This window comes from Emys orbicularis, chromosome 1 (assembly GCF_028017835.1).
Source record: "Emys orbicularis isolate rEmyOrb1 chromosome 1, rEmyOrb1.hap1, whole genome shotgun sequence".
Classification (NCBI taxonomy): Eukaryota; Metazoa; Chordata; order Testudines; family Emydidae; genus Emys; species Emys orbicularis.
The window spans coordinates 60,634,900-60,662,062 of record NC_088683.1 but is presented as its reverse complement, the minus strand read 5'-3'; the positions used below and the strand labels follow the sequence as shown (position 1 = coordinate 60,662,062).

At 39.1% G+C, this 27,163-nt stretch overlaps 1 protein-coding gene across 5 annotated transcripts in view; it reads left to right on the top strand.

The window, feature by feature from the left end:
• Positions 1-26,277, top strand: part of SCAF11 (SR-related CTD associated factor 11) — a 67,028-nt gene extending 40,751 nt beyond the window's left edge. For 4 of the 5 annotated variants that reach the window (XM_065399659.1, XM_065399683.1, XM_065399675.1 and 1 more), the window contains 8 exons: positions 871-968; positions 1,989-2,078; positions 5,348-5,454; positions 16,664-19,141; positions 21,191-21,534; positions 24,314-24,532; positions 25,019-25,138; positions 25,490-26,277. In XM_065399659.1, coding sequence (XP_065255731.1) covers positions 871-968; positions 1,989-2,078; positions 5,348-5,454; positions 16,664-19,141; positions 21,191-21,534; positions 24,314-24,532; positions 25,019-25,138; positions 25,490-25,624 — 3,591 coding nt within the window. In that variant the 3' untranslated portion in view covers positions 25,625-26,277. The remainder of the gene's footprint in view (positions 1-870; positions 969-1,988; positions 2,079-5,347; positions 5,455-16,663; positions 19,142-21,190; positions 21,535-24,313; positions 24,533-25,018; positions 25,139-25,489) is intronic. The other variant, XM_065399666.1, reaches the window with a different exon arrangement.
• Positions 26,278-27,163: the final 886 nt, after the last annotated feature.

Below are 27,163 nucleotides of genomic sequence, written 5' to 3'. Positions count from 1 at the left end.
CCTGTTCTCCCCAAACATAAAAACACTTCTTCTCAGGAACATAGACACCTATTCTGCCCCTATCCCTTGCAAAATGCATTCCCCTCTCTCCTTCCTTCCTTGTATGCTCCTGTCCATGGTGCTGTTGCCTGGTTTGCTGGGGGTCCCAGACAGCTCTGAAAGCTGCTGCTTCTCCTGCCCCTTTATAAAGCCTCTTCTCCCCTGCCCCGCTGCAGATGTGCACAATTCTGTATGCCCCACAGACCCCATCTGTCCCTACCTACCTACAGTCCTCCTTGCTGCCCACCTGCCTCTTTAGGGTCTCTGTGCTAGGTAGATCTGGTGACTCCAGGCAGGCTGACCATATTGGAGGAAGGAACTAGCTGAATTTGATTTGTGCATTGACTTTTTCTAGCAAAGATGATGAATGTGATGATATATAACTTAAGCTTTTTTAAACCCACAAAGTTTGAAACCTGTCATCTTTCTGAACTCTTTTGAAGATGTCCCTGCGTGTGGGTTTAGATGTTCGTTGGTACTGTGGCTCATTAGCTAGAGGAGTTAGGAAAAACCCTGAGACTGGAAAAAATTCAAAAAGGTCTAATTTTTAAATGTTTCCTGTACCAGAGCTAGACTACGAAAAATTAAATTGGCCAATGAAAAGCTTATGTATAAAACTTGGAGATTTGAATTCAAACATTTGAGTATAAAAGTTTTAGTCCTGCATTAACTACATATCTCAATACAGGTTTAACTATAAAGCTTCTGTAATATGCATCTGAAGGAAATCTTGCCAATGTAATTTAAAGTCTATGGACAGTCATGTATTAAGCACTAAAGATGCGGAAGATTTAGTACTGTCTCTCTTTCATTTACAATTTTCTTTTGTAGCCCAGAAGACAGACCTGCTCCAATGAGTGCTTCAGAAATCATTTCTGCAGTAGATCTCCTTCCACTGGAGAATCCTTCTCCAGCTATAGAAATGACTGGTGAGTATTTGCTAACGCTTTACCCAAATTACCATGTAAGTTTTAGCATTGTAGATGCAGTAATGATAGTTAAGTGATGCTTTCATTTATATTTTATTACCCCCAAATGCATGCAATTGTCTTACGCTCTTTGCTAAACAAAAGCCTGCATTTTTCCTTTAAAATCTGATATTGGAAATAGAGACCTCAGTTCAGCAATCCATCCCTATTCACCAAAGCATGTGAGTGCATGCTTAAGTCTCACTGGCTTGAATAGGATTTAACCACATGCTTAACTTTAAGCACTTGCTTGATTGCTTTGCTGAATTAGATAAGACCATTATTAGTTGACTCTCAGAATAATGAGAGAACACTATTCAGAGCAGGGGCAGAGTTTAAAAAAAAAAAAAATTAGGTTGCTCATGCAGCAGAGAGAATCTTCTGGTTTTGATCTTACTTGGCACAGAGAGGAGTACTTTTTCCATCTCCCTGAACCAGCTTTTGTTAAATGGCCCAGTACTTTTAAAGTCAATAAAGTATGAGATCACAAATATTTTGGGGTTGTTCAGGTGGGTGGTCATGATAAGGGAGAGTTTTGGGAACTCATGATGCATACAAAATGTCTAAAGAAAGAGAAAAATAATGAAAACCTTGAACACTAGTTGGATAATACGGGGAAATTATATATCATATTTAGTACTGTATAACTTAAGAAATGCAGTTCCTCCTCACTTGTCCCATATACACTACCAATACTAAATGTCAGGGTAACCAAGTTTCTTCACTCTTTAATCTCATCACAGACCTTTTCCTCAGGCTGTATATTTGGGAGACTTCTAGAGGAATGATGAATGCTGAAACTCTTCTCTAGAGGAGTTCATGAATAAATCTTGAAACTTAAAATGTTTAGAAATATTCTTAAACTAATTTAGGAATAATTTACTTCTAATAAATTTGCTTGTATCAGTTACTGACATGCATAATATCCAAGACTGGCATAATGCAAACTTTTTTTAAAAAGTTCTGAAACTTATCTTTCAGTACAGAACTTACAGAAATCCATACAGTGATCAGACAGAAGAGACGAGAACTGGAATTGTCGTCATCCTCCATGTTAGTTAGAGTTCAAAGGTAAAGAAAAAATGTTTCCTATCCAAAATGTTCAATGGTTTTAAGTGGATAAAAGTTTAAATGGAAACTCAGGTCTGAAATCACATTATTCAATTGTCTTTTAGATCTAATACCATAAACATAAAACTAAAATCTGTTTTCAGATCATAATTTTCTACATTTTCACAGCTTGTTACTTGCTACTTTTATGTAAATTGAGACTTTTTATTGTACATCCTGGTACTTGATTTTCATGTGCATCAGTGTGATAACCTCACTGTGCACTGATCTGTGAGCCTACGTGTGCCATTTTTCATACATGTGGGTCTAATTTAATTTTGCATGATTCAGGGATTGTCAGTGTTTGTTCAATATGTGCATGTTACCTATTTTTAGAATATTCTTCTGATTTAAATGCAGACTACTAAATCTCAAGACTTAAACCTCAACTTTAAACCAGTTAGTCTTACCCTCTCCCATGGTTGGTTGTTACTTTCTTCAACCTGGGGAGGGAAAAAATCCACATTTTTCATCCAATGGTGGATAAAAAATGGGGGGGATGGATGGACCTTGACGGTTTTAGCAAATGAAACACAAAGCACATACTATTTCAGTTTATTTTTCTTTTTCATAGTCTCAGCCTATGACCCTTTAAATTTGAGATCAGTTATACTGGCTGTGTAATAGAAAGCTGCTTTGAATAATTCCTCAGTTTTGTTCTTGTGTGATTCCATTTCTTAATTAGATCAAGCCAGATTTCACTGAGATTGTGCCAATAATGCCATCAGCTCATCTGTCAAATCCCTCCAAAATTTCCTTCAATTGCATTTGTAAGTTTAGTGTCTTTCTGTAGATTCTTTTGAGCATGCTTGGTTTTTTTGCATTGAGCAATAGAGGACTTTGATGGAATTTTCACACGCCCTTGGTAGTTCAATGCAAAGGTAGAGATACAATTTTCCTGAGAGCTCAACTGAATGTGATTGCAAATGGGAAGATGGAGCATCAGTCTTTCATTTTCTAACAGCCAAATAGGGTGATCGTTGTTGCAGAAGTCTTATTTTTGGACTTCAGATGTGTTTTAGGAGTTTGGTAAGTGTTACTACTTTATCAACAAGACAGTGCTGAACACACATTCATCATACATTTTCAAAATAATTGCATCTGAGGAGTTCTCTCATATCTTTCATTTTTTTGTTTTCTGAGCAAATGGGAGAGATTTCTTAAACTTTCTTCTGTGTGCTTAGCTGACATACATAATCAGCAGTTTGGACACACTTTTCTGCTGTTTTCAATTTAAACATAGAATCAACATAATTAAGAATAAAATGAAATCCCTCAGTAGATGTGTATAACTGTTAATCAGACACAAGGACTGACTCAGTATCTTGCTTTAATGTCAGTGTTGATTATTATAGTTTTTCTCTTTTTTCCTGTATTTTTTTTCTTGCAACTTCTAGTGCTATACTTAAGAGTTATTCTCTCCGGAGGTGTAAACTCAGAGCAAAATACTTCAATCATTTCTTTAAATTACTTATTTTCTATGTAGAAGGCCGTTTTGTTTGCATATCACAAGATTGCAACTTTTTTGTCAAGTTGAATTTAAGCCTATCAGTTGTTGAAATGTCTTAGTCATTGATTGATATTTGCTATTTTTTTGTTTTTAAAGAGAAGAGACCGCTCCTGATAAATCTTATGTTCTAAACCTTCTGGAAGTCTTGGAACAACATTTAACTTAACCATTATAATTTAGATGTTTACTTTGTGCTGAGAATCATGATAGTATCAAAAATGTCTTTTACAGGATCATCAAACTCACCTTTGTTCTGCTTTTCGATTTCATTAGAAAGTTTCATTCAAAGGCATGCTTGATGTTGAAGAATCCAAAAAAACCCATATGAGATGAGCATGAATTCTTTGTTTTACTACTTATCTCATTCTGACAGTGTTTGTTTTAATGTGGAAAAATGGTTTTAATTACTTCAGTTCATTCAGTGAATTATTTCCTACCACTTACTTCAGCTCTAGGCATATTGAATGAGAAATTTATACATAGGTGTTTAGTAACAGTTAGATACTAATCTTCACTTGCAGTGTTAATCAGTAGATTTCACATTTACTACAGGTAAAACTAGAAATGATCTAGTGAAATCAACACTGTGAAGCAAAAAAAATAAGGTGAGCTAGCCAGCGTTTAAGTAGAACCATGTTGTCAGATATCCTGTTTACTTTCCAGAAGTTTCTGGTCATCTTAGTTCTGTTAAAGTTCATAAATCCACCTAGTCTTCAGCACCCGATGACAATTGGCTCTGTTGGCTAGCCACACCACTTTCCCCAGTCACCAGTAACTTTACCCACTTTTCTTTCCCTCTGGATTTCTAGGCAGTTCTGTAACTTTCTTATCATTTCCTAATAGACATAACAAGAACCTTGATGTTGTCACCACTTCCCTTTCTATTTTTAGAATAGTTTTCCTTTGCTGATATGAGGTGTTTAGGTTTTAATTTCAGAGTGATACAGAAGTTTAAAAAGATAGATACTGGATGATGTGTTCTGGGTTTTGATACCCCACCCTCCAACAACTCTGCCCTCCTCAAGCAAAACCCACGTTGTTCTGTCCATATGTTCTCCATATTAGTAAATATACCAGTATTTGCTAACTTCCCCTGACTGCAGCAAACCAATTTATTCTCCATATAACATGATATGGCACACTGGATCCCTTACCTCTGGTGGAAACTTCTGGTTCTTCCCTACATCCATAAAAGAAACATTTCTGGAGAAAATAACTCTTCTCTCCCCCTATTGTTTTTCCAGAACTCTTGTGTTTGAGGGGAAAGGAATCTCTCATCCCTTCACTATGCTCCAACAGGAGAAAGGTTCTCTTAGTAGTATTTCTTCTGCTTAGCCAATGGAGGGGAGAGTATTATTGGACTGACTGTGAGGGCCTACAGCAGGACTTGGATTTTTCTACTGAAACCTTGCTCCAGGTTGTTAGTTATGTCTGATTTCATCTAAAGGATTATACGGAGTTAGTTATTTTGGTTTTGTCAATGAATAAGGACTCCTGAAGAATACATCTTTCTGGGAAAGAAAGCCTACTCACCATCAGCTTTGACTCTCTGTATCACTAGCTACAGGCAGTCCTAGGTATAATGTTCCATTTGTGAGCATGGTGAAACATGATATTACTTGCTTAGTACATTAAATGACACTGTTGTATCTTATTTTTCTAAAGTTCTTCATAAACCATTGTACCTTTTTCATTGCTTCAATGTGTTTTAATATTACAGAAATCCCTTCATGTTTTGTGAAGCTGAAGCGGAAACCTTTCTTCTTGCTTCCAGTGTAATGCCAGGGACTGTTTTTCCAACACATACCACGCCTTTGGAAAATTTTGGTAAACTTTTTTTTTTGTAAGTTTTTTTTATAGTTCATATAAACTGTTGTCCCACTATGATTCTCTAAATTAGATGAACTGTTCAGTTATAAAGAAAAATTGTAATGAGATGCAGTGCAGTTAGTAAGCTTCAAACCCAAATCTTTTCATAATCAATTTTCAAGGTTAAAATTTAGGAGGTAAACTGTTGTGCCGGTTTCCAAATAATTGGTCAGCTACATAAAACACTTGTTTTCTTCATTTAGTGAAGAGCAAAATGTTTTCTATATGAAATTTTCTTATATAATTCTGTATATCAAAATTATATGAATCATATATTTAATCTTGTAACCTTATCAAAGTTGTTGAAAGGATGGATAGCAGCTTTGCTGATACGTAATATATTGTTTAACAACCTAGATTGGCAGTGCTCTATTAAATGTCGTGAAGGAAACAATCTTGTACAGGAGGAGGAGTGGTCTAGATTAGTATTTAATTGGTGGGGCACAGCCCTTCACCAAAAGGTGAGGGGGGAAAACTGGCAGAATCGTTTGATCTTTAAGCTCCAGTAGGAATTTGGGGGTGGGGCAGCAGGGAAGGAGCATACTCTCCCTCCTGCTGCGGTGACTGCCATCTAGTCCCTGCTCTAGTCCCTCCTGCCCTCAAAGCCAGTTAGAATGGAGATCTTCCTCCTCCCCCCAACCTGCACAGCTCTGAGATGTGCGGAGTAGAGCTTTCAGAGACAGCGGAACTATCATCAAAACCTCTTTGAAGCAGTATTGCCTCAGAGCTAAGTGCTGGGCAAGCAGAGAGAGACTTTGGGGCTTCAATGCAAGCAGCAAAAACAGGGAAACACCTATCAAGGGACAAGAACAGGGGGTGAGAACAGCTCCATCAGTAAAAGTACAAAATTGTACCAAGCAAAAACTTTACCCCTCTCCTGGGTGGAGGGAGAGAGAAATTGACTTTTCAGGGCTCTACTGTTTAGCAGTGCGGGTTAACTGGCTCTCTTTCCCCTCACCCCTGCCCATTTTCCTATTCTTTACTGCATCCAGTAGTGGTAGGTCGACATGTTAGCTGGATGCCGCCGCTAAAATTCTCAGTGAGTGAATAGTTAATATTGACATTTAAATTATAACTGTTTTCAACTGGGTGTCAACTTTGCAATTATTAAGGCCATATAATGTCCCTCAAAGCTATTGTTTCACCCCATCTGCAGATTCAGGAGCACATTTCAGTAGTTCATATTTTAAAGGCTTTCTTCACCTTAAAGGGGCTAGAAACTTAAGGTTTGTCCACACCTGGGAGTTATACCAGAATAGCTACAATGCTATAGTTATTCTGCTATAGCTGTGCTGGTCAATTTCCCCATACAGCCAAGCCCTTAATATGCTTTAAATTAAACTCAGGCAGAAATTGGAGCCAGGAGCAGAGAGAAATTCAAGAGAAATGTAAAAGCTTTGTTATTGATTCTACTTTTAAAATTGGGGGAGGAGAGTAATTTTAACTTGAAATATTGGTTAACTTTCATTTACTCTCTTTGGGGCTGGTCCTATTTTGTGGTTACAGATATTTGACTTAGGAACTTGATCCTCTTAATTGAAGGTGGGGTCGGCAATTAAGAAAGGGGGCTCTTGTCAGGATGATTAGGGACTGCTCTACAGTGATTGAGATGTGGGGTAGGAAAGCACATGATTTCAGCTGCTCTTTTTTTAAACATAGAGCTAGGTTGATGGGAATCCGCTGCAATGGAATGTGGGAGTGCTAGACTTCTCCCCTGAAGTGACAGGGCTTCTCTATTAGACTGCACCAAAAGTAGAAGTGTATACATTTTTTTTTTTTTGAAAAGTTAATGAAATAAAACATTGAACATTTTATTTAAACAGGTCCCAAATTGTTATTCATATTGGGTCTAATTAGGGTTGATAATGCTAGCAACTCTTCAAGTGTTGTTGACACTGCATATACCTAATGCAAGACAGGGAACTAAAATCTTCACGTTGGCTGCTGGAAGAAGCACAAAACACTGAGTTCAGGTCTTGCCAGGGAAATAAGAGGAAGTGATTTTCATACCATTTTAAAACAAAAAAATCTGGTTTTTTATCATGCCTATTCATTTGTTCTCTTTATTGGAATTCAATTTTGTATTTACAAGTATTTCACTTGATCTTTTAAAGAATAATTGTGTTTTAAAATGTGAAGTTGTCTTGTTTCTCGTTACTCATTGGTATATGAAAGTCAAAAGGACTTCTTCGGTGACTTGAAAAGGGTGCTTGGACAGACACCCAGGAGATGTTCATTTACATATACTTAAGCCTTGTCTGAACTAGAATTTAAAGATGTTCTTAGCCCACACATTTTAAAAGTCTAATGTGAACAAGGCAGTATAGGGTTTAATGCATGCTGAACTGTGAGAATTGAAATGTACAGCGCAACCTCAGCAAGACAAGACCTTAAAGAAAACATTGTAGGACCTAATCCAGGTTTTCACTGTTCAGGATGTGAACTCTGCTTGAAGACTTTCTTAGGCCTGGTCTACCCTATAAACTTTGGGTACTATAATAATACCTGTTATGGATATGAGTTTTTTACAACATTTTTATATGAGCAAAAAGCAGCCCTAGTGTAGAATCATTCATACCATAGAAAAATGCTTTTGCCGGTATAGCTTATTTTATAAGTGATACTTGCAAAAGCACATTTTTGCTGGTAGAAAATGCATATATGTTGGGAGGGTTTGCCACGATAGCTATACCAGCAAACCTTTTCTAGAATACGATCTTAGTCTGTTCTCCCCTCTGAGTAAATGTCTCCTTGGAAAGCTTTAGGTCCATGGCAGCAACATTTTAGAGTATGGACTTCTCCATGTTGAAGTTATGCATACAGTGTCATTTTTGTCTTGCACTGAGGCGATTTGATGTGTCATTGCCTTATAACAGGAAGTCTTCTAACACTCACTTCTGACATGGAGACTGAAGCTTTCCTACCACACACAAATTAAACAATTTTAACAGTTTTGGGAATTTGAGCCACCATAGGTGAAATGTAGAGCTTCAACACTTGTCTAGATTGCAAGTTGACCAGACGAAGCAGGCACGTGACAATTTGATGTATAACTCTTTCACTTTTAGTTCTTGGGCTGTAGATTCACGGAATGGTTTAGTTATTTAAAATGGTTTAATTTTCATCATCATAGTTACAATCATTGCCCACAATTTAACCTTTTGGTGCCTGGAGTAAAAGTTTTTAGTTTGGTATTAAATGTTTATCAGTGGTACCTAACCATTGTAGGGCACAAGACCCATACAGAAGACTCCAGCAGATTTACTTGCACTCTGTTTGAAAATAAAAAGTGGTGGTAAGACAACTCTTAAAAAATAAAACAAAGGCACCACAGAGTACCTACCAAAGTCTGCCTCATCTCTAGCAGGCACAGTACACTTGTGGAGAGTTGTGTGTAGTGGCAGAAGAGAGATTCTACTCTTTCATCAACTTGACGTGATACTGTATTTGTAGATTCACTAATGCAATATGATTTGGGCAGGCAGTTTCATTATAAGACTCTATTTTTTGTGCAATTAGATTTTCTTATGCTTTTCTTATCCCAAACATGACTTTTTGTAAAATTTGGCAAATTCCATTTACCTGCTTTACATTGTGTAACAAATTTTACACCCTAAAAAAATTATTTAGGGGCTCTTACTTCTCAGCAGTGGATTTGGAAATGTTACTTAAAAAGATTTATTTTAGTTCTATTAGGATCCCAGCTTAGTCTTCTTTCAGTTATTCCTCTTGCAAGCAGGGGCGGCTCTAGCTTTTTTGCCGCCCCAAGCACGGCAGGCAGGCTGCCTTTGGCGGCTTGCCTATGGGAGGTCCCCGGTCCCACGGATTCAGCGGCATGCCTGCGGGAGGTCCGCCGGTCCCACGGCTTCGGCGTACCCGGCGCCGAATTACTGCCAAATCCGCGGTCCAGCGGACCTCCCGCAGGCGCGCCGCCGAAGGCAGCCTGACTACCGCCCTCGCAGGGACCGCCAGGGTGCCCCCCCGTGGCTTGCTGCCCCAGGCACGCGCTTGGAGCGCTGGTGCCTGGAGCCGCCCCTGCTTGCAAGATGATGTTTCAGAAGGAAGCTAGATCACTGAAGTTTGGAATCTTTTGGGAAAGGAGGAGCCTATACCGGAAAGGTGTGCTCCACCTAAACCAAAATAGAACCAGATTGCTTGCATGTAAAACATTAAAACGGTTGCAGAGGAGTTTTTAAACTTAAGAGGGAAAGCCTTCACGTGTGGAGGAGCTTATGGTTTGGACAGAGACATCTCTTAGGGAGGATCTATTGGGATTATCTATATCGAAAAAAGAGAAGAGGTTAGAAGTTGATAAAGTAGAGGCAGGAGCTGAAGAGAAACAGTCAAATGAAAAAGAGGCCCATTCAGTTGCATCACATGAAGGCAGACAACTAAATACACCTCTACCCCGATATAACGCTGTCCTCGGGAGCCAAAAAATCTTACTGCGATATAGGTGAAACCGCGTTATATCGAACTTGCTTTGATCCGCCGGAGTGCGCAACTCCTCCATACCCCCACCCCCGCACTGCTTTACCACGTTATATCTGAATTCATGTTGTATCGGGTCGCGTTATATTGGGGTAGAGGTGTATTGACAAATTTTATAAGTGCTTGAATACAGATGCTAGAAGTCTAAATACTAATATGGGTGAACTTGAGTGTCTGGTGTTAAATGAGGATATTGATATAATAAGTATCACAGAAACTGGGTGGAATGATGGTGATCAATGGGTCATGGTAATACCAGGGTATAAAATATATATAGGAATGACAGAGTTGATTGTGCTGGTGGGGGAGTTTTACTATATGTGAAAGAAAGCGTAGAGTAAAAATCTTCTGTGAATCAGACTGTATCATAGAATCTCTATGGATAGAAATTTCATTCTTAAATAATGAGTATAACAGTAAGAATATACCACCAACCACCTGACCAGGATAGTGACTGTGAAATGCTTAGGGAGATTAGAGAGGCTACAGAAATAGAAAACTCAACAGTTTTGGGAGATTTCAACTATCCCCAGATTGGTTGGACACAGGTCACCTCAGGACAGGATGAAGATATAAAATGTCTAGACACCATTAGTGGTTACTTCTTGGAGCACCTAGTCCTGGAACCCACAAGGAAAGAGGAAATTCTAGATTTAGTGATAAGTGGCACATAGGATCTGGTCCAGGACGTGAATATAACTGAACCACTCAGTAATAGTGACCATAGTGTAATTGAATTAAACATCCTTGGTGGTGGGGAAATACCAAAGAAGCCCACCACAGTAGCATTTAACGTAGAAGGGGATCTAGACAAAAATGAGGACGCTAGTTAAACAGAAATTAAAAGGAACAGTTACAAGAATAAAATGCCTATAACCTGCATGGAAACTTTTTAAAAACACCATAATAAAGCCTCAAATTAAATGTATGCGCCAAATAAAATTTAAAAAAAGGACCAAAAAATGCCACCATGGCTAAACAATAGCGAAGAGAGGCCATTGTAGGCAAAAAGGTATCCTTTAAATTGGAAGTCAAATCCTAATGAGAAAAATAGAAAGGAGCATATATCTGGCAAGAAAAGCATAAAAGTATAGTTAGGGAGACCAAATAATGAATTTGAAGAGCAAATAGCAAGATCTAACTTTTTTTTTTTTTTTTTTTTTTTTTTAAACCCTGCCAAACAATCAGTGGAGCCACTGGACTATCAGGCTGCTAAGAGAGCACTTGAGGAAGATTACAAGACCACTGCAGAGAAGCTAAATGAATTATTTGCATTGGCCTTCACTGCAGAGAATGTGAGGGAGATTCCTACATTTTTTTTTGTAGGTGACAAATCTGATGAACTGTCCCACAATAAGTTGTTGATAGGGGAGGTTTTGGAACAAATTGATAAATTAAACAGTAATAAATCACCAAGACCGGATGGTATTCACCCAGGAGTTCTGAAGGAACTCAAGAACTGTTATGTAACTTATCATTTAAACCAGCCTCTGTACCAGATGATTGGAGGATAGCTAATGTGACGCTGATCTTTAAAAGAGGCTCCAGAGGCGATCCTGCCAATTACAGTAATCCTAATTTCAGTACTACGCAAATTTGTTGAAACTATAGTAAAGAACAGATTTATCAGATGAACACAGTAAGTTGGTGAAGAGCCAACATGGTTTTTGTAAAGGGAAATCATGCCTCACCAATCTATTAGAATTCTTTGAATGGGGTCGACAAACATGTGGACAAGGATGATCCAGTGTATAAAGGGTACTTTCAGAAAGCTTTTGACAAGCTCCCTCACCAAAGGCACTTAAGCAATCATGGGATAAGAGGAAATGTCCTCTCATGGATCAGTAACTGATTTAAAGAAAGGAAACATAATAATAATAATAATATATGGAGCTATACCTATCTCATAGAACTAGAAAGGACCCTGAAAGGTCATCGAGTCCAGCCCCCTACCTTCACTAGCAGGACCAAGTACTGATTTTGCCCCAGATCCCTAAGTGGCCCCCTCAAGGATTGAACTCACAACCCTGCGTTTAGCAGGCCAATGCTCAAACCATTGAGCCATCCCTCCCCCCAAGCGTAGGAGTAAATGGTCAGTTTTCACAATGGAGAGAGGTCCATAGCCGTGTCCCCCAAGAATCTGTACTGGGACCAGTGCTGTTCAACATATTCATAAATGATCAGGAAAAAGGGCAAACAGTGAGCAGGCAAAGTTTGCAGACAATACAAAATGACTCAAGATAGTTAAGTCCAAAGCAGACTGTAAAGAGATCTCACATAACTGAATAACTCAGAAACAAAATGGCAATGTTGATGAATGCAAAGTAATGCACATTAGAAAACATTATATTAACTACATACAAGATGATGGGATCTAAAATAATTGTTACCACTGAAGAAAGGTTTTGGACTCCTCATGGATAGTTCTCTGAAAACATTCACTCAGTGTGCAGCAGCAGTCAAAAAAGCTAACAATGTTAGGAACCATTAGGAAAGGAATAGATCAGGGGTCGGCAACCTACAGCACACGAGCCGATTTTGAGTGGCACGCAGCTCCATGCCGTGGTCCTGGCCCTCAGCCCCCCGCCCACTGCTCTCCCCTGTGGGGGCAGGAGGCAGAAGCTTGGTTCTGTGGCAGCCAAGCTTCCCCTCTCCCCTGCTTCTTCCCCCAGCGTGGTGCTTTCCTGCCCCTCCTCCTCTCCTTCGCTGCTCCAATCTTGCTAGAGCTGATGGCTCTAGCAAGGGGGAGGGGGAAGAGCAGCAGCATGCACACAGTTCCGTAGAGGATGCAGAGAGAGGTAGGGACGGAGCCTGGGGGAAGAGGGTGGAACAGGGCATATCCCTTCCAGCCCCCTGCCGTTAGCCGCTCAGGGCAGGGGGCTAGGAGCACCCCCACGAGCCGAGCATCCCATCCTTCTGCCCTGCACCCCCCGCACCCCTCTGCCCTGAACCCCCCCAACACACACTCAGCCTTCTGCCCTGCACCCCCCCAGCCCTCTGACCTGACCCTTGAACCCCCCCAACACACACTCAGCCTTCTGCCCTGCACCCCCCCAGCCCTCTGACCTGACCCTTGAACCCCCCCACACCCAGCCCTCTGCCCTGATCCCTGAACCCCCCTCCCACACACACCCCAGCCCTCTGCCCTGAACCCCCTCCCCCAGCCCTCTGCCCTGACCCCTGAAACACCCCCCCCCCCGGTCTGGGGTCCCGGCCGCAGGCCCTGCTCAGCCTGCTGCCGGCCTAGGTGAACAGAACCCCAGGCTGGCAGCGAGCTGAGCAGGCTGGTGGTGTAAGATCAGCATTTTAATTTAATTTTAAATGACGCTTCGTAAACATTTTGAAAACCTTGTTTACTTTACATACAATAGTTTAGTTATATAATATAGACTTATAGAAAGAGACCTTCTAAAAACGTTAAAATGTATTACCGGCATGTATTATTAAATTAGAGTGAATAAATGAAGACTCGGCACACCACTTCTGAAAGGTTGCCGACCCCTGGAATAGATAAGACAGTAAATATCATAATGCCACTATATAAATCCATGGTTTGGCCACACCTTGAATACTGCATCCAGATGTGATTGCCCCATCTCAAAAAAGATACACCTCTACCCCGATATAACGCTATCCTCGGGAGCCAAAAAATCTTACCGCATTATAGGTGAAACCGCTTTATATTGAACTTGCTTTGATCCACCGGAGTGCGCAGCCCCACCCTCCTGGAGCGCTACTTTACCGTGTTATATCCGAATTCGTGTTATATCGGGTCACGTTATATCGGGGTAGAGGTGTATATTAAAATTGGAAAAAGTACAGAGAAGGGCACCAGAAATGATTACATGTGTGGAACATCTTCCATATGAGGAGAGATTAAAAAGACTGGTACTGGTCAGCTGTGAAAGGAGATGACTAAAGGGGATATGCGGAGAAAGTGAATAAGGAAGTATTCATGTAATACAAGAATCATGGGTCACCCAGTGAAATGAATAGGCAGTAGGTTTAAAACAAACAAAAGGAAGTACTTCCTTTTCACACAAGGCAGAACCTGTGGATCTCATTGCCAGGGGATGTTGTGAAGGTCAAAACTGTAACTTGCCTCCAAAAAGAATTCAATAAGTTCATGGAGGATAGGTCTATCAATTGGCTATTAGCCAAGATGGTCAGGGGCATAACCTCATGCTCTGGATGTCCCTGAGCCTCTGACTGCCAGATGCTGGGAGTGGACAACAGGGGATGGATCACTCGATAATTGCCCTGTTCTGTTCATTCCCTCTGAAGCATTCAGCATTAGCCACTGTCAGAAGACAGGATATTGGGTTAGATGGACCATTGGTATCACCCGGTATGGCCGTTTTTATGTTGAATCTGTGGACATAAGCAAATAGTACAATATGCTGAAACTTATGAGGTGGCAACACCTTTGGCTTGGAGGGATTTGTGACTCATTTTGCCATGGCTATATCAGGTTTGAAGATCTGATTAGGCACGCTTTCCGCTTCATATGTTTGAGGCAGCTACCTAAAGTACATGCTAGTTGGCCAATATGATGTCACTTTGGCAGGATATCAGGGACTGCTTTCTTGGTGATATCATTTCAAATAGCTTTAGTCACCTGGCATTCCTTCTGAGAGTTTGGGGGCCTCCATTTAAAACCCATTTCCTGTTCACCTTGAATACATATTCCTTATAGTAGTACTACTTGTCACCTGTTGTGGCAGTTTCTCTGTCACAGGAAATATTTTAAATCAGATTTTTTTTTCTAAAAGAGATGCTCTCGTTCAAACTGAAAATAATTCTGAGTATTCTTATGGTGGAGCTGTCAGGAATTTTTTTAAATAGTTTTTTGTTTATTGGTTAGAAATTGCCAATTTGTGGAAACCAAAACTTTTCCTGTGGAAGGGGCTCTCGGGTCCAGGATGGAATTTCAGGGGAGAGAGAATATCCAATATTCAGGACACTCACCTGATATGTGGGAGACCTGGATTCAAGTCTTACCTCAATCGGGCAGAGCAGAGAGTTGAACCTGGGTATCCTACCTCCCAGATGACGCCTCTTCCCACTGGGCTCTTTGCTATTCTGCACTCACTCATGCACTCGCTCTCTGGTTTCTTGATTGAAAATTTTTGGGTTCATCCCAATGTGGAATGGGAAAACTTTAGAAATCTCACATTTTTGAAGTATGGGAAAATACCTACAGCTATACCTGTGGCCTATGTTATGGAGGTCAGACTAGAAGATTGCAGTGGTCCCTTCTGGCCTTATAATCTATGATTCTATTAATGTTTTGATACATACCTTTACAATATGTTGTGAGATTGTATAACTCTACAGAGTAAGCAACACCTCTACGTAGTCTGTTTATACTTTGCGAGCTGGAAGGGTTTTGTACTATTGCATTCATTTGTTCCTTGGATTCCCATCTTGGTTAATTCAGATTCTATTAAGCTAAAAATGTTTTTGCTTGTAAAAGCATGGAAAGCAGAAGTGTTCAGTAACATATTATATTAAGACTTAGAATTGTGAATTTGTAAGCATGTAATCAATTTCCTTTGTTTCTAGTCCTTATGGTTGAAAAGAGAACCTTAAAAGCATGAATTTAAACATGAACTGGTGCTGTTATCTTGGCTCTACGCGTACAGCCTGAAACACTAATTTTAAGAACTGAAGTATATTTAACTTCCATTACATTTTGAAACCTAAACCTGATTTAAACATCTATATTGTTAACGGTTTCACTGCTGATCATTTTAGCAAAAACAAATGTGCTAACCACCCCGCATGCTTTCCTGGGTGTTAGAAGTCCCAACTGTCCCTTTTCCAGCTACCAAAACCTCCTACTTTGCTATGACAACTTTTAAGCAATGACAGTACAAAAATATGTGGCCCATTGAAAATTCAAAATTATGGGCAATGCAGAGTAAATGGAATATAGTATCATACCAACAAAAAGGATACTGTGCTACTTATAATATTTTTCACATTACTTCATTTTTAAATTTGCCAGAAGCTGCTGCAGAATTTGTTGTCCATTTTTAGTCACTGTAGTGCTGCAGAAGTCAGGGAGCCTTGCTACAGAGTTTGGATCCTCCATGGCAAAGTGAAATTAGTCTTATTTATAAACTTGAATTTAAGATTTTATTAGGAGTTATGCTATCATATACACTTGTTAGTTAACCACCTTTCATGTGGTAATTCACAGTTGCATTGATGCCCATTTAAAAAATGTATCTTGCAGCAGCATTGAACGTTAGCATTCTGCAACTGCAATAAGTCTTATGCTTGAACTGGAAAATTCTGCTGTAAATTAGCCACTACAGGTGGTGAACAGTAACTTTTTTTAAATGGCATTCGTTCTAACTCTTCAAATGGTAATAGTAAGACTCACTGTGGTGAAACATGGTTGCTTGTTTGTTTTCAAATGCAATTGCTACCAGGGAGCCTTGCCAGTACATTTCCAACATGTTAATTTTTTTTAGTCTATTTCTGTTCTTTTGAAGAAACAGTATAAGTTGGACAAAATGCTAGATTTAACCCTGGTGGTTATACCAAAATTTATATTGTGCTACACATCAATATCTGTTCTTCATTAAACTTAAAATACCATGTTTGCGTTCACATTACATTTAATTAATATATTTACTAAATTTTAATGCCTACTTTTTTATATTAGATCCTTCAGGAAAGAGATGTGCTGTTGCATGTACACAGGAAGGAGAGGAGAAAAAACAAGCCTCTGGCACATCTGGTACTAGAGGAACGAGAAAGAAGACTGCAAATACTACTCCTAGAAGATCTGCACGGAACAGAAAAACTGAGACTATGAGTCAATCTCGCAGCTCACCAAGATCAAGTAATTCTGGATGTGATGCCCCCAATGACAATAACTCAACTATAAATGTTTCTTCTGCAGATTCAGAAAAACCACTTTCAAAACGAAAGTCTAAAAGAGGAGTTAAACAGCAGGTACCTTTGGTTAAAAAGAAACTTAGAAGTTCTCTGCGTTCTGAAAAATCATCGAGTGATTCAGTGGAAGATGACGAAGCTGCTGAGTCTGATACACCTCCAATATTAGATAAAGACCACCTGTCGGATATTGAAAGTAGTAACTCTTGCCTTATGCACAAAAATAATGCAGAAACAGAGTCTGCTAATGGCTTGGAAAGCTGCAGTGAACATGTAGAGAGTGAGGATCTTACAAGAGACTGTGACAAAGAACAGGATACCCTAGAGGATTCAGATTCAGGTTCTTGTATCCAAGAATCTCCTGTGTTAACCTTAGAGACTCAGAAATGTGAAATAAAAGATGTTAATAAAAATGTTACAGATTTTGAAAATAAAGATGTCTGTGAAAATATTCTTGAACAAGTAGAACAGCCAGTGGATAGTCACAGAGATCAATTACTTGAGGATTCAATAACACCTACAAAAGTAGATCAGACATTAGATAGTCCCCAAGATGAATTGCCTGAGTATCCAGAATCTGTGGCAAAAGTAGTTCTGCCTTTAGATAGCCCCAGAAATGAATTGACTGAGCATCCAGAATCCATAGAAATTGATGATTCTGAGGACAAAGAACAGGCAGCAAATTGTAACACTGCAAATATTGAGAACATAAAAACTGTTCAAGATACTGAAACAGCTGTATTAATAAATAATATTTCTCTAGACATTAACAAATTGGACCAGTCTTTAGAAGAGGAGCCCATACCTGTATGTGAAGAGGCCAGAACTACAGAGTTACTCAAGGTGAATGTTGAACAATCTAATAAACATTTTAATGAGGATAACAATGAAATGATACCAATGGAATGTGACTCATTTTGCAGTGACCAGGCTGAATCTCAAATTGAACAGCCACCACCAGCTGAGAGTATCAAACAAGAGGAGGCAGGCTCATTGCTGCAAGATTCCGAAAACTGTGTATCACACTCAGGTCTTTCTGACAAAAAAGATGAAGCTTCTTCTCAAGAAACAGAATGCTCAACAGAATTTAAAAAAGATAAAAAGACTCGAACTAGAAGGTCTAGATTTCACTCTCCATCAACAACTTGGTCTCCTTCCAGGAGAGAGGGTGGGAAATCTCAGTCACCATCTCCCAAAAGAGAGACTGTCAGGGAGGGCAGGAGGTCTCGGTCACCCGAAAGGGAAACTGCCAGGGAGGGCAGGCGATCTCCTTCTCGGTCTCCAAAAAGAGAGACTGTCAGAGGGGGCAGGAAAACGCCATCTCGGTCTCCTAAAAGGGAGACTGACAGGGAAGGCAGAAGATCTCCTTCTCGGTCAAGAGTTAAAGATTCCTCTCCAAGGCAAAAATCTAGGTCTCAAAGCAAAGACAGAGATAGTGATAGAGATGGACAAAGGAGAGATCATGACAGAGAGAGAAGAAATAGGAGATGGTCAAGATCCCGGTCACGATCAAGATCCAGATCAAGAACAAGAAGTAAGGGTCCTTCATTCATTAGGAATGAGAGAGACGGTCACTCTCCTCGGTGGAAAGAGAGATGGACAAATGACAGCTGGAGAAGTCCCAGAGGAAATGATAGATATAAAAGAAGTGACCAGGAGAAACAGAATGAAAATATGCAAAAAGAAAAAGACAATACAGAGAAAAGTATTGATGAGCAATGTTCTTCTGAAAAGCATAAGAATGATTGTCCGGACTGGGTAATGGAAAGGATAAATTCTGTTCCTGAAACTAGGAGCAGAGAGAGAGACAAATTTAAAGATCCACAATGGGAAGAAAATAGACACGATAATTCAGGACATTCTTGGAATAAAAACTTTGGTTCAGGTTGGATTTCAAATCGCGGCAGAGGTGGTCGTAACAGAGGTGGCCGTGGCAGAGGCGGTTTCATGTATGGAGACCAGAATGAAAACCACTGGCAAAATAGAAAACCCCTCTCAGGAAACTCAAATAGTTCTGGGAATGAGACTGCAAGGTTCCCAGAACATCAACCATACAGGCGTAAGAGTGAACAAGATTTTTCTTTTGATACGCCTGCTGATAGGTCTGGGTGGACATCTGCATCTAGTTGGGCTGTAAGAAAGACTTTACCTGCAGATGTACAGAACTATTATTCAAGAAGAGGGAGAAATTCCTCAAGTCCGCAGTCTGGATGGATGAGGCAAGAAGATGAGACATCTGAGCAAGGTATTCATTTTTCTCTGATTTTCATAGTATTTAAATGGAGAATTTTTTTTTTTTTTTTTTTTTTTTTTAAGAATACTACAAATACTATGTGAATTTGACACTGTCACTTTACTGTTTTGTGCAGCAAAGGCTAACTAGTAGTCGCACAACAAACAAAATTGGAAAAGCTTCCTAAGAAGGGAGGCCTTCTTTCTTTGCTCCACCCCGGTCTGTATGCTACAAACACTCTTGGGCTGGATGTTCAGTAACTTAAGAACTGGCCTTTTGAGTCTTCGGGACTACGGTGCAACCGACCGAATATGTTCCTTAAGAAAAAAAAAAAAAATCCATGTACATGTTTTGCTTATTTTAGAGAGTTTACACACACTGTGGTATTGTTGGTACAGAGTGAACAGGAGAGAAACGTAATGAACTACTTATTACCTTTTTTAAAAGGGTGATTTCTTCAAGGAAGACTTAATAGTTACCAATGAAAACATATACAAGTTACAGATTTGATCACGTGTTAACTTGATGGCACTAACCATAATGTAGCAGTCAGCATTTTTAGAGTGAAACTGGCTTTCATATTATAAAGTATTTATAAATCCAAAAATGTCTTATGCTCTTACTAATTAGCAGATGGCTCTTGACTGACCTAGAGGGAGAAAAATCCTTGTTTACCCCACCTTGATCCTTTAGTTTTTGACCTCACAATTATCACTATGCACAGACTGTTGCAATAAACATAGGGTTATTATTAATTACAAGAGCAAACAGAAAAAGAAGTCCTCGTTTGTACAGAAGAGAATTTTTTCAGATATACACAACTGCAATAATATTAAAGGGCATTCAGAGAACTAGGAGTAAATAATAAGTGTTACTCTTCCATATTTGTTACAGTGAACATCCCCACCCAGGGGGACTGTAATATCATTTTGAGTGTTTCCTGTTAAGTTAATAAAAATATTCTGGGCTGAATAAACTTTGAAGTAGAAGGCTGAGGAGTTATTAGCTCAGGATGAGGTTAATTCTGAATTAGTGGAAAGCTCCCTCAAGTTATTAATACTCTGAAATTGTTATGAAACGTGAATTAAATTAAAACTACAGAACACAAATGGGATGTTACATAAAACTTACAAAAAAATTCCTACCTTTGCTCTTGTCCCAGTTTCTTCGCCTATTTTTTCTTTCTCCATCTCTATTCCTAATCCCTACTTCCTACATGTCCATAAAATCCTCTTCAAAATAGCCCAATGTATTTTTGTTGTTGAAAACTGAATTTGGAGGGAGAGAATTAAATTCTGAATTTATAATGGAAGTAAGACAGAGCCATGTTGGCCTATAGAAAAGGAGGCACGTGTGGGGAGGGTGAGGTATAAGAGGAAAGGTCAAATCTTGAATTCAGTGACACAGTTCCCGCTTATTTCAATCATGTACAAAGAAAGTGAGCCAATGGATTTTTAAACAGTTCAGCAGTTTCACAGTCCCAGTTTCTTAGCTTTTGGGGTTTTACTACTCACATGTAAATTTCATTTTTTAAATGTATGTATTTATTTATTTATTTATTGCCTGCTGTTAAAGTGGGGAAGTAAAGTTGAGATAAACACTTATTTATTTCTGGCACAACGTGTGAACTTTGTGAGTAAGGGAGCATATCACCATCCTATACAGTTAGTATCCCTGAAGTCTGGATAATAAGCACTCTTAGCCAATCAGAGTATAAATATTCTTATACTACAGAACAGTTATTAGACATAACTATAGCATGGTTGTGCAAATCAGACACCCAGAATTGCATACATGAGAAAATGTATGCTTGTGTTTCAGTAACGATGAGTTGGGTAATGTGTGTTGCATTCCTGCACTTTGGCTGAAAATTCTGTTTCAGTAAAATATAACACATTTGAAGCTGTGGTATAAATGAGTAGTTGAAGAATTCAAAGCAAAGGCTCTCAGAGCAATCTGAACTTTCTGACTCCTTAAACCTCTAAATTGGTGTTTCTTGGGGGTCTCTGTTCTCTATAGAAATATGTATTTTGTACTTTAAATATTCTGTTTTTTTAATAGATCCAAACCTCAAAGACCAAACAAACCAACCAGGTGATGGCTCTCAGCTACCAATAAATATGATGCCGCAACAAATGAATGTAATACCACAAGTGAATGCACAACACCAGCCTATGAATATCTTCCCATATCCAGTGGGTGTTCATGCTCCTATTATGAACATCCAACACAATCCATTTAACATTCATCCTCCACTGCCCATGCATCTCCATACAGGAGTACCTCTCATACAGGTAGCTGCTCCTACCAATGTGTCTCAGGGATTACCACCACCTCCACCCCCTCCCCCACCATCTCAGCAAGTCAGCTACATTGCTTCACAACCAGATGGAAAACAATTGCAGGTATGTTTTTCAGAAATCAAGGTCTAATCAATATAGTCATAAAACATAGTTAAGCAGTGTTACATCGATCAAGAGTATGTTGTATTAAAATACTATAAAGCTTATCAAATATATAGTAACAGTTCTTCCTCCCCCTGAAAAAAGGTGATAAAGAAGTATTTATGGGGAAATGGATTTGTTCTGAAACATCTCTTAAAACATTAGCCAAAATGCACAATTTTTACTGTTTATTTGTAGTTCAGTAGCACCCAGAGATGTCAACCAAGAATGGAATGTTGCATAGTTTCCTCATAGTTTGTCCACTATCAAATTTTGTGTGTACAAAAGAGATTTCAATTCTAGTAGTTTTTAGAAATTGGATACTAAATTATTCTGAATATTCTTCCCATTTCAGCAGAGTGGTGGCTTTATGCTCTGGGAAAGCTTATATATTTTGTAGTATGAGGAAGCTTTTGTTGTCTCATTTAACAATCCTCTAAATCAGTGAGTCCCAACCTTTTTTTGGAGCCCTCTCTTGGGATGGATCAGCACAGGGTCACCCCTACAATGTCCCCTTGCACCATTTCATTATGCCGTTGCTTGTGTCTGTTTTTCTTTTCCACTCGCCTTCCCCCCCCCCCCCCCATGTCTTCATCCTTTTTTCCTTCTAATCATTTTTACTTATTTTATTTTGGCTCTTTTACCTATTGTGTATAAAGTCTCTGTCCCTCCCCTTTGGTGCTGCAGTCCCTACCCCATTTCTCCAGTCATCAGAAGTCTCAGTTCTGCTGGAGATAGTGGAGCATCTCTTTGTGCCTCACAAGGTTGGTGTAGTTCCTGTGGCGCTCCAGAGAAGTGAAGTTTGGGCTGGTGGGCTGTTGCCTTAGCCATCAGCTCTGTACATGTGAGCTTCTCCCACAGCCAGTCATTACATTAGGAGCCACACAGGAATGCTGAGGAAAGATGGGTGGCTTTCAAGAGGTTACCTAACACATTACCTGAACACACAGCAGCACATTTGCAGAATGTGGAAGTGGATCTGGGGTCCTGCAGATTTTCTCATCTATGCTGATCCTCAGCCTTGGCCTGTGACCCCAAACTAATCTGGTATCCTAGGTTGGGAAACTGTTCTAGAAAACGTTCCTTTTCCATTGCTGTCAGTATTAATATTCACAACCTCAGCATCACAGAAACAAAGGGGAATAACCATAGGAAATATTGACTTATGTGAATGAATATGACACATTTCAAATGTTTTGCAGACACAATGGTAAAATACTATTATAACTAAAATGCAGGCTGATTGTCTATTTGGTTTAGGTCTGCTGTCTGAAATAATTCAAACTAGATTTTTACAATGGGAAATTCAATATTCTAATCCCGGAAGCATGAGAGAGCTGAAGTGTTTCTGTGAACCCTTCGCTAATGGAATTGTCCAGTGACTCAATAAATACGACTGTAAAGACAAAGTACTTGGTAAAATGTATTGCTCAAAGTATGATATGAAGCTGAGACTAGTGATGTCTGCGTGCTGCCCCTCTCTATCATTATGGAATGGTGTCCGTGCTGAGTCCTGAATCTTTTAGCACTTTTGTAATATCATTGACCATGAGAGACTGAGGCCTGGTCTACATTTAAATGTGATCAACCTAAGGATTTTGAAAATGTTGCATCCCAGTGTAGATGCGGCAAGGTTGACTGAATTCTTCCATCAACCTAGCTATTGCCTTTTGGAGAAATGGATTAAATACATGGATGGAAAAACCCCTTCTGTCAATGTAGGTGTCTACGCTGTAGCATAGACATGCCCTGCGTGTTTATAAGAAAAAACTAAGGAAGGTTAAGGATTGTTTTAACTAGATTGTTATCAGTGTAATGTTGATATCCAGCTCTATATCTCCTTTTCATTTGAACTCAAATTCTAGTTTCACTACTGCCCAATCTGGATAAATATAAACTGGCTGTGACTCAACCTGCATAATATAGAAGTGATGCTTATAGGGAGAAGCATTTGGAACAGCAGGCAAGAGGTGGCATTTGCACCAATAGGAGCTGTTGGCACTATTGTTATTCCTTGATTCCAAGGTAGCAGCAATGGTCCATTGTGCCTTTTGCTGATATCTCGGAATGCACGGGAAATGGCTTTTCCTCAGGTGTAGCCTTCAGTGGTTGTCTGGTCTCTAACGTCTAGTCTTGACTGAGCGCTAGCTATGGCTACCCTTGAAGTTCACGAGACGCTCCATCTCTTGCGAAACACAGAAGCAAACCTTCTAAGACATATGGACAAACATTCTGACACCTGAGCTCAAGCACTTGCATAAGCTTTCCTTTTTGTGTATGCATTTCAAGATGCTGGTGGTGATTTTTAAAGGTGTGAAGGATCTAGGAACTGATTTACCTAACAGACACGTTCCTGCCATGAGAGCTAAAAGTGTCTGGGAAGTACTTGCCTTCAGAACCTAAATTTGAACATGTCCATTTCCATTTGCAGCACCATTCTTGGGAATTCTTTCCCAGTAGGTAGAAGTCCACCTCAGCCAGGGTCTAGCAACTTTAATGACATGATGCAAGGTGCATTTATTTTGTTCAGGCTTTCATTAACTGTTTTTGTTCTTGTGTGTGTTAATCTTTATATAAAAGTGGCTGGCTGCTATAGCAACAGCTGATGTAAAAATTAGCTGCTAAACCGAAGTACCTGTGGTATTCGTGCATTTACTACACTTGCTGAGAGTTCTAGAAAGTAACAGTTATTGAATATCTGAAGAATAATGTATTAACTGCCGGTAACTTTTTAAAACAGGGTATTCCTAGTGCTCCTCATGTAAGTAATAACATGAGTGCACCACTCTTGCCTGCTCCAGCAGCAGTCCTGGGAAATGTGGGAACAGTTCAGGGACCAAGTTCTGGTAATGCAACATCATCAAGTCACATCAAAACCTCTAATGCTGCTGTAAAATTTGCAGAAGGCAAAGTAAGTGTTACGGTGGAAGCCAGCGCAGATAGCTCGAAGAAAGACCAGGCAAGTTCAGAGTTGAGAGCGATATATATAATTCTACAGTGTTAAAATTAGAGAGCAAATGTGTCGATCTCCTTTTTTATGTATGGGATACTTATTGCTGTCATCCTTAAACTTCCATGGAAACTGTATAACTACAAGAAACTAACAAATTAACTTAATTTTTATCTAACAAAATATTAATACTTTTAAAGCTGCACTTCTGTAAGTACTTAAATATTTTAAAGTGTAATTAATTAGTGGGGCCACATTCTGCTCCAGATAAGTATGTGTGGTTCTCATTGACATCTGTGGAAGTTGGTTGTGTGTTCAAATACTAGGGCAGAACTTTGGCCCTGTTTCTGACAGCCTTAATTTAAGAGAAACTTTCAGTCTGCAAAGCCTTTCTTACTTTGAATGAATTAACTTTAAATAATCTTTTCATGTTTAAAAAAAAAAAAAAATTTGCACACATACTTACCTAAAAATCAGGTATTTTTCTTTTGACAGAAATTGTTAATTCAAGAAAAAGCAGCACAAGAGGTAAAACTGGCTATTAAACCTTTCTACCAGAATAAAGATATTACCAAGGAGGAATATAAAGAAATTGTGCGGAAAGCAGTAGATAAAGTAAGTTGTATTCAGGAATGACTTTTTAATAGTCTAAAAATATACAGACATTTAATATTTTAATTGCTCCCTCCCTCCCTCCCTCACCTCAGCAATATTAGAAAAAGGGTAATGATTTGAGGGTGCTCAGCACCTTGCAACCTCAGGTACATTTGTTCATTCCATAGACAAAAAACAACAGTGGAGCATAGGTAGATCTTGCCTTATTAAATTAATAAAACAGCCTTCCTGATTTCTTTGTTTTGCCCATCTTAGTGAAAGTAAGCATTATTTATCTGTGAGTAACTCTTTACTGACAGCTCTGAAGAATTGACAGTGGTGTGTGTGTGATATATATATTTCCTGTTGTAGGTTTGTCATAGCAAGAGTGGAGAAGTCAATTCTGCAAAAGTGGCGAATCTAGTGAAAGCATATGTAGACAAATACAAACATTCACGGAAGAAAAATCCAGAGGAAGCAGTCTCTGCTGAAAGAAAGAGAGAGTAAAATGAAAAAGAACTGAAAACATGATCAAGATAAATCTGCAAAGTGCAATTTCAACATGAACCATTAACTGAAAATTATTCATGATTGATTGGAATCTGGTTTTGATAAAATTATTTTTCAATGTAGTATATGTTTTGTTCTAAATAAATATAGATCTAACTGCAACTTCTTTATCCCTTTTCCAAAAAAAATGCTTAAAAGAAAGTAAAAGGTGTAAAGTAGGGTGCATTTTTATTAGGAATGTACGATTGTGTGGATACTAGCAGATGTACAGCATTTTGACTTGAATAATGAAGTGCGTAAAATTAGAAACTTCTAAGTACATTGGTTTTGGAACAGGTATGTACAGTACATGTAATCAGTCAGGTTAAAGATATTAAAGTAAGATTTTTCTCTTTGATTTTCCCCTAATTATAATAAAGATAATGTATTCCCCTGACAAATATTTCTAGTGTTAACTGGACAGATTGATTGCAGGGGTCAGTGTGTGTATATTAAAAAAAAAAAAAAAAAAAAGCACATGGCTATGTCTGAACAGAAGAACTGTTTAGATACAAAAAAAAATTAATCATAAACAGTAAGATTCAGTGTCCAGTATCATGGGCGCTGTACATCTATTGTAACACCAAATAAAGGTTATGCTGCTTGTTTTTGCTTTGTGACTTTTGTTTTAAGATGTTGGGACAAATCTGCTTAATTCTTATGGAAATTAATTGAAGGCTTCAGTTCCAAGAGGTATGGTTCAGGCAACCACAGTACATATCTACTTCTTCCCTCATCTGGTAAAAGGACCTAGGAAATTATCACTGTGTAGGGCTGGATATTCAGGAATATAAGCACTGGTTTTGTATAGCTCTTCAATTATATGAACAAGAGGGGCTTCTGTATTAAGTCTTACATGGGTCTCTAATGACCAGAGGTTGTCAGTTGTGCCAATTTTAGTTATGTGAGGTATTTTATTAACATGAACTATAGTTTGCAAGGGAATTCAGCATAGACCACCGAACTTGTCACTAAAACTGCACACAAAGTTATCCTAGGTAACATACAAAATGTAGTCACGTATAGTAGCTTTCATATTTCCCAAAACACTTTGCAATAAAGAGTTATGTACAGATAGTCCCATTCTAAAGACAAATGTGGGAGCCATTAAGTGTGTTACAGGAATGCTTGCAGTGTTGAGTAGAACCTGCTTTACACTGAGAGGGTATGGTTGCCAGGACCTTGAGATTTTTACCAGCTCTTTATGGAAAAAGCACCCATTCGGCTCCTTTTAACTTTCATTGGGACAGTGACTAGGAGTGCGGTAGACGGGACCTTGCTTTCCTTCTCCTTTTGAACTGAGAGTCCCTCAGTACTGCACACGGGTGATACTGTTGTTTGTGAGCCCAAGACCCTTGTGTTCCAACTAAAGGCCTCAAAAGTGTGAATGTGCCATGCTGACACTTAGTCCGTGCAATGTGGTGTAATATACTTTGTTTTACCTTCTGGGATGTTACCATCCACACAGCTGTCTTTGATAGGGGATTTTCCAGTGCT